The 12,976-nt window shown below is 34.5% G+C and overlaps 3 protein-coding genes across 6 annotated transcripts in view; all 3 read right to left on the bottom strand.

Moving 5' to 3' along the window:
- Positions 1-10,871, bottom strand: part of LOC148605515 (sodium/glucose cotransporter 1-like) — a 66,780-nt gene extending 55,909 nt beyond the window's left edge. Inside the window, exons 1-4 of one of the 3 annotated variants that reach the window (XM_088548632.1) lie at positions 10,829-10,871; positions 1,290-1,309; positions 760-831; positions 153-257 (exon numbers count right to left, since the gene is read on the bottom strand). In XM_088548632.1, the coding sequence (XP_088404758.1) occupies positions 153-257; positions 760-831; positions 1,290-1,309; positions 10,829-10,856 (225 nt within the window). In that variant the 5' untranslated portion in view covers positions 10,857-10,871. Of the gene's footprint in view, positions 1-152; positions 258-759; positions 832-1,289; positions 2,398-10,828 lie in introns of those variants that run through there. The other 2 variants (XM_088548633.1, XM_088548631.1) reach the window with 2 other exon arrangements.
- LOC148605516 (uncharacterized) lies at positions 1,550-5,927 on the bottom strand. 2 transcript variants are annotated; one of them, XR_015915891.1, is made up of 3 exons: positions 5,767-5,927; positions 2,258-4,492; positions 1,550-1,890 (listed from the first exon to the last, which is right to left on the bottom strand). XR_015915891.1 is itself a non-coding variant. In XM_088548634.1 (2 exons), exons 1-2 carry the CDS (start codon positions 5,770-5,772, stop codon positions 2,318-2,320), a joined length of 2,181 nt encoding a protein of 726 aa, XP_088404760.1. In that variant the 5' UTR covers positions 5,773-5,908; the 3' UTR covers positions 2,209-2,317. The 2 variants fall into 2 exon arrangements, 1 of the variants encoding a protein (XP_088404760.1); XM_088548634.1 differs by lacking the exon at positions 1,550-1,890 and having other exon boundaries at positions 2,209-4,492; positions 5,767-5,908.
- On the bottom strand, positions 7,058-10,898 carry LOC148605514 (uncharacterized). The gene is made up of 2 exons (XM_088548635.1): positions 10,879-10,898; positions 7,058-9,338 (listed from the first exon to the last, which is right to left on the bottom strand). Exon 2 carries the CDS (start codon positions 9,336-9,338, stop codon positions 7,185-7,187), a length of 2,154 nt encoding a protein of 717 aa, XP_088404761.1. The 5' UTR covers positions 10,879-10,898; the 3' UTR covers positions 7,058-7,184.
- Between the last annotated feature and the right edge of the window lie 2,078 nt (positions 10,899-12,976).

The following is a 12,976-nucleotide window of genomic DNA, read 5'->3' as shown; positions in this document are numbered from 1 at the left end:
TAGTCTGGCATGTGTATAAACTCTTAACGTAGTCTTCAGGAGAAAAACTTTCCAAAAGAGGAGGAAGAAAAATAATTACATCTCTAAGTGGAAAAGTACAAGTAAAACAAATCTTCGTTTGACAATTGTATGAATAAATATTCTGCACTTACTCCCCATTCAAAGGCGGTAACAGCAATCCCAGAAGCAGCACCACTTCCGGCAAGACCAATGAAGTGCTCACTGCCAATGTTACTTGCAAATAATGACGCTCCAATCTGCAAGGTATTGTCACTATTTTAAGTTAAATGTATCTCCATAATATCTACAGAAGGGTTAAAAAATGCAAGGACATTTAATCCATGTGTGTAATAGACATGTTGCGTATGAAATGTCAATGGGGTGCATACTTTTTTTCTTTGTTCCCTTGATTACTCTTTTCCAGGAACTTGATTTTTAGTTTTGTTTTTTTGTTCTCTTTTGTTGCTTTATGTTTCATGTTGTCTTTTTACTTTCCTGCCTTTGTAATATACAGATGTTTATTTCGTTCCATCCGCGGTTCCTCTTGATTTCACTCATCAAAAATTATTGCAGATATTAAAGGCGTTGCAACCAATCTCACGGAGTAAAAATTTGGCTTTACATTCCGAAACTTGAAAAACTAGAATTTTCACTAGGGTCATTTTTCCTCTCTTCGATTATGGTTAGATTTAAGTTAAGATATTCACCAGACCATTGACCTCTCTGCCAGGATATATCCCTTCACAGAACTATACTCACCGGAAACCAGACCATTGATCTCCCTGCCAGGAAATATCCCTTCACAGAATTCCGGTTTTTCCGACATACCGACTACAATTAACAGATTTTTATGTGATACTACAGAGAAGTCTTAGATTAAGGTGAAATTTATTCGATGGATAGAGATGTGTTATGCAAACCCGACCGGTTCCATGAATATATACATAAGGAATTAAACTATATGCATTGATAACTTTTTCCAATCCGAATTCGCTAAATCAAATATTTTAAATAAGATATTGGTGACAAAATGGTTACATGTGATGGAAAGGGTTAGAATCTCATCGATTGCTGAATTCGATAAAGATGTTATACACATTTTTGTATTGAGAATTTCGATCCTTGGTCCTTGATATGAAGAAAAAAGGATAACATAAATATGGCCCATAATGACTTAATGACTTAAACTTTTTAAGAAAAAAGAATGTAAATAAATCATCAAAACTGAGTTGTTAAAAAAAGTTAAATATTCCGAGGGATAACCTTTATAACTCTTATTGTTTACTCACCAATAATCCGACAGCTAAGACTAAAACAAAATAAAGTGTAAGAACAAATATATCAACCCAATTATCTAGTCCCGCTTTCATTCTTATAAAATGGTGAATATTTATTTATTTACTTCATAACTCCCTCAAATAAAACATTGTGATAATGTTTATCATTAAATATGGGACAAAAGGGCAAAGATTTGAATGATACATATATCTCTGATTAGGCACACATATGCTTATGAATATTGTAACGTAAATTAAAACAATCACGGATATTTTTTTTTATCTGCTCAATTTAATACATGACTGTACATGCATGTATAATTATTCTTTTTCACCACATTTTTGTTTTGTTTTATAGGGATCCAGGTTGAAAGAAGCTTTAGACATAAAAAAAAGTTTACGAGGGAAAATATTTGAAGAAGGAATTCCATCTAAATACAGTTTTCATTTAAATAATAGTAGGCGTTTTTCACCAAGTATCTCAATGTTCGTTTGCATTTTTCAACCCCAACCTTTTCCAGCTGTTCTTGTTGCAGTAATTGCCCCAAGTTGTTGTACAGGAGAACGTTTATGATTGGTGATAATAATCACGATTTCCGCTTGAAGCACGTAACTAAAAAAAATGAGGATTAATAGTTCTAGGTGTAAGAATTATTTTGTTGTTTCAATCGTCATGAATTGATAACTATAACGTCATAATTATATACATGACTAACAGGGGAAAAGTTCACGATTTGAATAAACAGACAAAAAGGCCATTATACGCAAGTATACACGTTAATGTATAAAGCATTAAAATGCATCATTAGTTCAAATTAATTTTTTTTTCTTTTAAACTTTTTTGCCGTACTTTATTTTGATTTTGTGCCTTTACTTTGTTTTTGTTAAATGCAATTGGTACGTTTGCACAGTGTTGAAAAAAACAATATAATATAAATACAACATTCAAAATCAAAACTTCAAATAATTATAAGTCTCACATTCAAAACATCCCAAACACATGAAGAAATAAATCGTCACGCTACCGAATAAATAGCATATCACAAGTGCTGTGCACACAATGCAATGTTTTCCTGAATCAACTTTGTCGCCCCATCACATGTTCTTAATGCCTTTTTAAATGATTCGTGTGCAGAAGTATAACTATTAACAAGCAAGTAGGCATAACCCAAAAGTGAGAATGACGAGGAATCGTTGAGACGATTGCAGTGTTCGGCAAAGTATTGTAAGATTTTATCATAAACAGCCTTGTCAGCTACCTTCGGATCATTTTTGATCACACATTTTACCAATAAGTAATACGCCATTGATACCGAATTAACAGCAAATTTTCCATGACTATCGACCTCCCTCTGAAGTGTCTTATCCAGCACGGTAGCTTCTTTTTTGTAGAAGCAATGTAAGCTGGAAGCAGATCTCCTCTTTAATTCCGACTGCAAGAATCGGTCCAATTTCTCGGCAGCTTCTTCAAAACGGCTTTGATTAATCAATAAGCAACTGAAGTCAACTACAGATGCAGAGCAAGTGTCTTCAACGTCAACAACTGTGTTGAAGAGCGTTTCAGCTTGTACCATCGCTAATATTCGTTCATCTGATTCAAGCGGTTTAGTGTGGCCAAGAGCATGGAACATGCAGGCTAAATTGCCCCTGAGCAACAAAATATCTGGATATTGGTCTGAATATTTTTGTGCTTCTTCTAATAGATTTACAGTCAACTGAATATCTTTCACGAAGTTCATGACAATCGAATCAATGAGTTGCGCAACGTTAAAACTGCCCGGACAATATTTGTTGATAATTGGGAATAAGTCTATTACAGTACGAATTGATTCCTCTGGTTTTTGCTCTAATGCAAGCACATACACAAACTTGAATAATGTAGACAGAAAGGCGTTTGTAACAGATGTCTGGATATCACAATGACCCAGGAACGCCACAGAATCCTCTAAGACCGGCAAAATAAGATCTCTAAAAGGAGTACTGTAGCTCTGTAATCCAAGTGTTCTAGTGTCGGTATATTCGAGAACAGGCTGCAGTGGTCTTTCTCTTACCGATTCCAAAACCTGGAGACATTGCTTTAGTTGGTTGTCCGAGAAATAGTCGATCATATTGTTCTCTGGTATAAAGAAGTTCGGTAGAACTTTCTTCCTCAAACTGTCAATCAATCTATCGATCATGAACAACAAACAGGCAGCACTGTTCTCACTCCACGCTTTATATGGAAGTTTTTCGCAAGAGTACAGGAAAATTGTCTTCAAATGATATGAAGTCAACAAATTAAGCTTCTTTAATGTTTGAGCATAGATAATCTTTAAAAATACGAAGCATTGTCGCTGATCATCAGTGATCACATTCTGTGCGAGATACACTTCCGTTGTTGCAAAAGAGATCCTCCAATCAAGCTCTGGGTGATCAGAAAGTCTATGTGGAACGGCCACAAGATTAATTCCCCTTTCCTTTACACCCTTCAACAAACTGGCATTGATCCAGGAGTGTTTCTCCTGTCTTTCAAGCCAGGGCTTTGCAACTTCTGGCCAGCCAATGCAGGGCAAAGAATACACATAATCGTGATCATGTAATTGAGGTTTGTCTTCACTTTTAGCAAATTCCAAAATTTCAGACATAGTTTTTTCCATTACGGAACTTTTAGATAAAGCTGGTCCATGTAACTCAACGTTAGGACTATTAGATGAAGCATTCGAGAACAGTTTCAATTGAAGTTTAGATCCACTCAAAAAATGCTTGCCTTCTTCTGGTACAAAAATAAATGTGTCATCAGCTTCTTTCGGTTCTTTACGAAATCTAACTTTTCCGTATCCAGGATGCGACTCGTTATAGTCTAGTATACATTTTATGTCGTCCACTGGAATAGCATCCGCATCGTTATCATTAACCAAAACCTTCAGTGCAGTAATTTCAAATAAAACATCGGCATCAGCGTTTGTTTCCACTTTGAATGGGTTCGATCTTGATATAGCATCTGGAATATTATATCCTTCAGCAGAACTGCCGACTAAAATAAGGTTAAAGAAGCCATCTGACAACAATGGATCTTTCGAACATAACTCTTGGAGTGTTTGAAACTGTCGTTTTGTTCTGTGTAGACCAACCAACCTTTTAGGCAACAACAAATCTATTATAAATGAAAGATGTGGCATCGGTATACTCGACTGAATATCCACCAGTTCATGCTGAAAGTTGAAGTCGGTTTCCATCTAAAATGAAGAATGGTCAGAAATAATACATAGATATACAGCGTAAAAATGTTATATAATTGGTTGGGTAACATTTGGAAATGATTTCTCATTAGAGCTGCTCCGATGAAAGAACAACTTAAACATTGTTTTTTTTAAAAACAAAAAGCGATTCTAACTTGGAGTTAACATACTTTTTCCCAACAAATACTCTTAGATCAAAATCTTTATTTAAATGTATAGTAGCATAAAAATAACTTCCGATCTCTCTCTTTTAATAACATATACATTCCCAAATCCGCAGCTAAAAGAAAAACTGTCCATTTTTATAAAAGGACGGGTAACGCTAGTTTCCTTGTCACAGATCGAGTTAAACCTTACTTTATGAACAATAAATTTGAATCTAGCAACACATGTACCTATGATGAAATCTTAACTATGTAGATATATTTGCTTGACAATAAATTTGTACAGTTTGGTTGATTAGTGTTTTAACAAACAGAAGCCACCCCGATGGGCCACACTTCATCACCACTTATACATGGCGACATTAACCAACTCCAACAAAAAATAGGAACGAAACATGGCACAGACCTTTTATTTCAGTTTCCGCTGTAAAGATGTTGTTTAGTGACTAAATAAACCAAGATTTTGGGATTATCTTTATCTCGTCTATACAAAAGAGCTTGAATTTTACAGCAGATACTACAGACACATCGAACTTTACTTTACATAAGAGATAAAATTCATTTCACTTCATATATCAAAGTAAATTTGTAATAATAAAATCTTAAGAGTTTTTCAAATTAATAGAAAAAGTAACAGATATGGTGAAACACAACAAATGTGCCATCATGCAACCTCTATAAAATGGTAAATATTAACAACTAAGACAATTTTGAGGAAGAATTTGAGGAAATCTTGACAGAAATCTGTGACTTAAATCTTCCTTGGATTGTTAGATTTGTTGATATCTAATTGGGAAATTATTCTATAATTATAAATATCTTATTTTATTAAATGAAATATCGTATTTATTAAGCATAAATAAATGTTTAAAAATAGAAACATTTTGTTTGTTTCGTTGACAATATATGTATTCCATGTACTAAGAATGTCGTTTTAGCCTATAAACATAATTACCCGGAAAATATAAATAACAAATGAGCTGTTGCGAATAATAATCAGATAATCTCCAAAATTTGATCTTCGAAGAGGAAGTAGGAATGTTTATTCGATTAAAAAAACAATAAGGTTAGGACGTATCTAATTATTTCCATTTCGTTATATCTTACTTGCATCTAGTGTTTCATTCGACTATATATGTCTACGATTCAACGAATCCCTTTTGTTCCTGCTGGAAATATAAACAAGTGTATGTATTAAAGACTATATTTAGACGAGGGATTTCCCAAAAGTAATATAATAACTAGTTCATTACGGGTTACGTAGTTCCGGATATGATTAAATTATTTATAAATTTGGAAATAATTACTTACACTTATTATAAAGGTTGAATGAGAAAACTATGTAGTTGATGATTGATACAGATTTACAAGAAGGTATGCATCGCCTTCCTTTCTATTCCGAATACTACATAGACTAATTTTGATTGACGTATTATTATTACCTCTTTACTAATATTTGCGCGTTGTCGAATTTTGTAATTAACAAGCATTTACCTTAATACTTCAAATACACCAGACTCTTGCTGCCGTTACCGGTACACTCACTGTTTCCGAATGACAGTCGTGATAACCAGTATTTTAAATTGCCATAATTGCAGTGCACCTTGAGCATTCGTTTGAAACAGAAGAAATAATCTCTTTCGCTTTTTAGAAATATAAAACGTAACCAACGCAAATGCACAACTTTCATTCAGTAGTGTTGTTCTTTTCAAAGTTTGCCCAGTAAATGGAGTTGTAATATGTTAAATACAAACAACTAGTAATCTCCTGATCTAGCCTCTATGATGAAGACATTTTCAGTGAAGCTTCAGAGGTTTTTAAAGTTAATGTTTAACCTCGATGATGTTGAACCAGTATTTTTTTCAGAGGTCCGATTCCATTCGCCTTTCTTCTTATTATAAGAAATTGTCCAATATACCTCACACTATACTTGGATAGCATATTTTGTATATTTGTTTCTACCAGTGTACCTGCTATTGCTCGTTCCAGTTTTCAATTTGTCCATACAGAAGAAATGGAGTATTAAACACCCATTAACCAATCCTGCAGGTGATGCATCAACCCATTTTCAGTAATGTACTAGATCGTCAGATTTACCAAGCAGGTCATGTAATGTGGTCAGTGGAAATTTTATCGTTGCTTACTGCTCATGGAAATATATATATATCTTTAAGTACAAAATTACGAAAATAAAGAAGCATTTTTCTATATGACTTTTAAAATGTTATTGTTTTCTATTAATCTGAAATCCGAGATGACAAAATCTTTTCCTAAAACACGTCTGATGATGTTTATTTGTACTCATAAGGTAATGTGCTTCCCTGTTTACTTTTGCTTAATATCTAAATAAAGCTAGAATGGGGAACCAGGTAAAGAAATAAAAGATAAATAAGATACCTTTTAAAATATACTTTATTTGTTTTTATAAAAATTGAAGATTTTTTTTCAGATTTTTTAATACTTAAAATTTCTCCTCTGCATCTTCGTTTCGTTATTGTATTGACAACTTGTCATTTACAACTTTTTTATTTACAGGACGCGACATTTTTCTCGATCAATAACGTTGATCCACTGCAAATTCTTAAAGCCTTTTGAAAGATATTGTGTGCACTTTCATAATTATTTACATACATTAAAATATATCCAAGTAATATATACGATGAAGATTCGTTCAGATTTTCACAATGGTCCGTAAAGTTTTGTAAAACATTGAAAAACGATTTCTCTTCTGTCCACAGATCATTTTTAAGAGCACAATTTATTAGCAAGTAATATGCCATTGAAAGTGAATTTACAGAGAAAGTTTCGTGTACTTCAATTTCCTTTTGAAGTTTTTCATCTAGTACTGCAGCCTCTTTTTTGTAGAAAGTATGTTGACTCCCAGACGATTGCTTTAGTTCAAGGTCTATAAATTCGCCCAACTTTTCAGCTGCCTCTTTAAAACAACCTTTGTTGATCAATAAGCAGCTGAAATCTACAACCGAGGGGGAGTATGTATTTTCGACCACAGAGTTGAAGAGTGTTTCTGATTGTGCCAACGCAATCATCTGTTCATCTGAGTCAGTAGGTTTTGAATAAGCTAGAACATGGAACAAACATGCCAAATTCCCCCTCAGCAACAACACGTCTGGATATTGGTCTTTGTATTTTAGTACCTCTTCTAAAAGGCTGATGGACAGTTTAACATCCTGGATAAAAGTCATTCCTATTGTATCTATTATCTGGGCAACATTACATCTTCCGGGGCAGTACTTGTCAATTATAGGGAAAATGTTGATAACATACCGAACTGCTTCTTCTGGTTTTTGTTCAAGAGCAAGTACTAAAACCATTTTAAAAAGTGCAGGAACAAATGCGTCTTTTGCTGTCTTTTGAATATCCCCATGAATAAGGAATTTACTAGAATCTTCAAAGACTTTTTGAACGATTTCACTGAAAGGTGTACTTAGGCTTTGTAAGCCTATTACATTTTTGTCAGTAAACTGCAGCACTGGTTCAAGTGGTCGCTTTCGGACTAATTCCAAAACTTCTAGAACTTTAAAAATTTGGTCACTCGTGAAGTAGTCGATCATATTGTTCTCTGGTATGAAAAAGTTAGGTAGAACTTTCTTTTGACAACACTCGATAAGCAAATCAACCATGAACAGAAAACAAGCACCAATATTTTCAATCCATGCATGCGCCGGAAGCATTTCACACGAATACAAGAAAACAGTTTTTAAATGATAAGAAGTCAAAATTTCAAGTTTCTTAATAACTTGAGAATGAATTATCTTCAAGAATATATAACACTGTCGTTGTTCATCTGTGATAACATTTTGTGCTAGATAAACCTCGGTAGTAGCAAAAGACAATCTCCATTCAAGTTCTGGGTGTTCAGAAAGCCGATGCGGAGCAGGAACTACGTGAATTCCTTCTTTTATAATTTCTTTTACTATTTGGCTGTCTATCCAATTTCCCTTTTCTTGTCTTTCGATCCAAGGCTTTGCAATTATTGGCCATCCGATACAGGGCAAGGCATAAACATAGTCTTGAGCATGAATTTGAGGTTGATCATTAGTTTCTCTTTGAAGAAGTTCAGACTCGGTCTTCGTTGATGAAAAAGTAGAAAGGGCTGGTCCATGTAATTCCAAACTTTCTCCAACAGAAATCATGGTGGAAAATAGTTTTGCCTGGATTTTAGTTCCACTTAAATAATATATATTTTCGTTTGGAGCAATAATGAAAACATCATCCATCTTCCTAGGTTCATCGCGAAGCCTCACTCTTCCATAACAAGGATGTGATCCAGTGCATTCTAACAAACATTTCTTAATGTCATCTGGTTGAGAATCAACATCCTCGACGTGCGCTAGTACTGACAACACCGTATTCTCAAACAAAATATCCCCATCAGCGTTTGTTTGAAGAACGGACATAAAAGAATTCGTTCGGGATAGGGTATCGGGAATATTGTATCCTTCTGCCACACTCCCAACCAGTAAAGGACGAAAACATTCATCTGACAAAGACTTGTCCTTCAAACATAACGTCTGGAAAGAATCGAACTGGCGTTTTGTCCTCTGCTTATCAACAAGATGTTTTGGCAACAGAAAGTTAATGACAAATGATAGATGTGGCTTTGATAAGTTGGCTTTAGAATCCACTAGATCATTCTTATAGCAAATGTTTGTGTCCATCTACAAAAGAAAGTAGAACCATTCCGAGAATTACAACTTTTGAGATGTCTTAGAACTAAATTGACAGACTTCCGGGGTCAGATCTCAACTATACAATGACAACATGAACTTTCAAATCTTATATCAAACATTACATGAGCTTACTTTAATAAAAAGTTTATTTGTATTTATATTTACCATACCGGTGCACCCGGTCCATGCTCCCAGTTTTTAGTGGAATCCGAGTTGCTCATTTGCTTTTGTTACTTTGTTTGTATGACTTTAGTTACTTTATGTTCTTTGTTGTGTTTATCTGTTTTCCATGTCTGGTCTTTGTCCCTGGATAACATTCTTTTGATTACAGCTATAACCTTGGTTCCCTTGATTACTATTTTATATTACAGTTGTTGTTCAGAACAGAATACTTTCTGTATAAAAACGAATATAAGGTTTATCCCATAATAAAACCTTTGCTTTTTTTGGAAATGTTCACTGTTCACACACTCACCTGTGTATATATATATATATATATATCGTCTCAGAATGTGACGACTCTATTCGCTACACTGCTCCATCGGATCAAATTGATACAGGGAAGATATGTAAACGTATTGAAAGGTCTGAAAAGTTCCCAACGATGTTAGAACTGTCATATTTGCAATGCAAATTTTTGGTCGTTCCCTCCGCGGGACTCGAACTCGTACCGCTGTGACATCTATGGCAACACCGCCTGCACAAAGTCCAGCGCCCTAGACCACTCGACCAGCTAGGCTATATAAAAATATAGCTTTCGCTGGCCGGGTCATTCCTCCTCGTAGGATTAATCTAGGGCTGTAACTTAGTACACGATGTATGGTAGTACGGGACAGTTCATCTAGGTTTTATTATGTAGGATAGAGGATCAAATTAATGATGCATGTCACAAAAAATCAATATTATACAACGTCTCAGAATGTGACGACTCTATTTGCTACACTGCTCCATCGGATCAAATTGATACAGGGAAGATATATAAACGTATAGAAAGGTCATATTCCAGGATTCCAGGGGCGTAGCTAGGCCTGTTTTAGTTGTACGCAAAATTACGGCGAGGGGTCTTGGGTGGGTCGCTCAAGACCCCCAGTGAGTCCGGCAAGGCAAAGCACTTGACTTTTCACGATTTTGGAGCCCATTTTTCAGAGCCTATACTACGTTCTTGGTATGCATATGTAATAAATAACCTTTATTTCATCTTTAAAATGTGTATTTGCGTATAGGCAGCTACGCCCCTGTATTCGGCACTTAAGATGGTGTTTTCGAACGATGTTTTATATAGCAATAACAACATAACAACACGTTGTCAACTGAGACATTTAGATTGCAGGTAAACAAGTCATAAAATTTGTCAAAAGGTATAATATTTTCTAATATATGGTTCATAAATATACGTACACTAACAGGAAAGTTGAAAGGTTAAGTAAGTTTAGAATTTCTATGAAAGAATCAGAGTTTAGGTATTGATTTTTACTCACATTCACTAATTCTTGGATGTATGTACATTAGATGTGTATGACAGACTTACATGTATACTGTTGCAAACGTCATTTCCTATCTATATTTAGAATTGTGTATCGTAATTTACTAAGATACAGTTTATTTTGAACACAAAAATACCAAGCAAGTTTCGATAAGCTGTACATGTTAACTCTAATGTGCAGCATTAGAATCAAATATAAAGGAAGATCTAAAAACTAAAAAAATGTATTCAGGAATAAAACGTTAAACACTATCTAACATTTTTAAGGATTGTCTCATTCCATAAAGAAATACGGTACATCAAAAAATAGTTTCCTGTCAATCGAACTATTTTTTTTTTTGCGGTTTATTGTCATTAATTTAAATTTCCAGGCAAAATACAAAGTGTGTGTGTGCTGCAGTGAAACATTTTAACATGAAAGCTTTAGTGCTAATGCAGATATAATTTCTAGAGTTACAACAAACGAAAAAAAAAATACTAAACCGTCTTTCCCCAAACTTGTTCTTTTATAGTCACAGGCGCTTGGCGTTCAGACATTCATATGATGGTTTACAGTTTACATGCAATGCACTGCCACTGCGGAAAATTGTTTTGCCATTTTTATTGATTGCCTTTCCTCTATCGTCTACCCTAGACTAATTTTTTTTATGAGCAACTCGGCGGATATTTCTAGAAAAGCAGAAGACGCTTATCATACCGATTCAACTGGTCCATGCTCCCAATTTTTAGTGTAGTCCGAGAACCATTGACGTAACATGGTCAAGTGACCACATGGCAAATTAAAATCCGTATGGCTTGGGTCAAAGTCGATTTTGAATCAACTTACCTCTAAGTATTCGACGTAATTGACTACAGGGGAGTTTCACTTTGATTATAAATATATTAGGTGTAATAAATAAAAAACAAAACAAAAATTAAAAATTATGATTTTTCGTGTCACGTCTTCTTGTTTTTTGTACTACTAGTATCCTCTAATTATCTTATGAATGATAGTCGACTTCTTTAGTTTTCATCAGTCATTTCTTTTCGATGATTTAAATGTGGATAGGTTGCAGGTACTAAACCCCTATTTAAGTCAATAGCGTATTCGATGTTTAGCCGATGGAAATCTCAAATTGAAAAATGAAGTCTTCAAAGTCGCTAATCGTCAAATATTCTCTGCCACTGGTTTTGGCTTACTTTGAGCATCCGCATTGACACGGATGCGATATGCTTTTAAATTGGACGACTTCCGCTAGAATCTTGGTTCCCTTGATATGATTGCGTACTCTTTCTTTACCGTGATGTCCCGCATGTTTTCAACTGATTACCCAGTACACCAGCAGTGCTAGAGGTTGTCTGGCAATCTATTTTCTGACTTGGTACCTACTCGGAACCAAATTAAACAACGCGCAATGGCTACATATAGATATTGAGGTCCAGTTAATGTATATGACCAATAAAGTCAACTGTAACGAGCCCATGTTTTTGAATTAGAAACATTACATAAATTCAAATTATAACCGATCATTTCAACTTTTAATGTAAACTTCCCGGTCTTATACAAGCAAAAAATCACACATAGACATGCGTATGATATTTAAAAGAGGCGCATTTTATCAATCTTTGGGTCGTATATTGACCAGGTAACCAAATTAGGAACCAGATTAAACAAATGGCAATGAATATTCATAGATATCGGGGCCCTTCTAATGTAAATGACCTATATAGTCTAGTAACGAGCCTCTGTGCCTAAATAGGAAACTGTGTAATGTTCAATGATAACCGATCATGTCATGTAAACTTCTCGTTCTCATACAAGCAAGATACATACGTAGAACACGTGTAGATACTTAAGAGGTATATTTTTATCTCGTATGAAACTAGAACTTTGACGCTGTGGTAGTGAACACGGCGAAGTGTATGTCTGTTTTCCATGTCTGGTCTTTGTCCCTGGATTACATTCTTTTGGTTACCGCTGTAGCCTTGGTTTCCTTGATTACTCTTTCAATAATCAAATTAAAATACATGTCATTAAATGTGTTTAAAATTATCATGATCAAATGATTGTTACTAATCTCCATTTTGAAACATTTCTAAACCACTGACATTGACCTTTTTTTCATTTTTTTTTGTCCAATAAATGATAAACTGTTATATGCAA

Source organism: Perna viridis, chromosome 10 (assembly GCF_037379345.1).
Source record: "Perna viridis isolate PV_CMFRI_1.1 ecotype Kerala chromosome 10, ASM3737934v1, whole genome shotgun sequence".
Taxonomy (NCBI): Eukaryota; Metazoa; Mollusca; class Bivalvia; order Mytilida; family Mytilidae; genus Perna; species Perna viridis.
The sequence above is the reverse complement of the archived record's forward strand: the minus strand, read 5'-3'. Positions and strand labels throughout refer to the sequence as shown.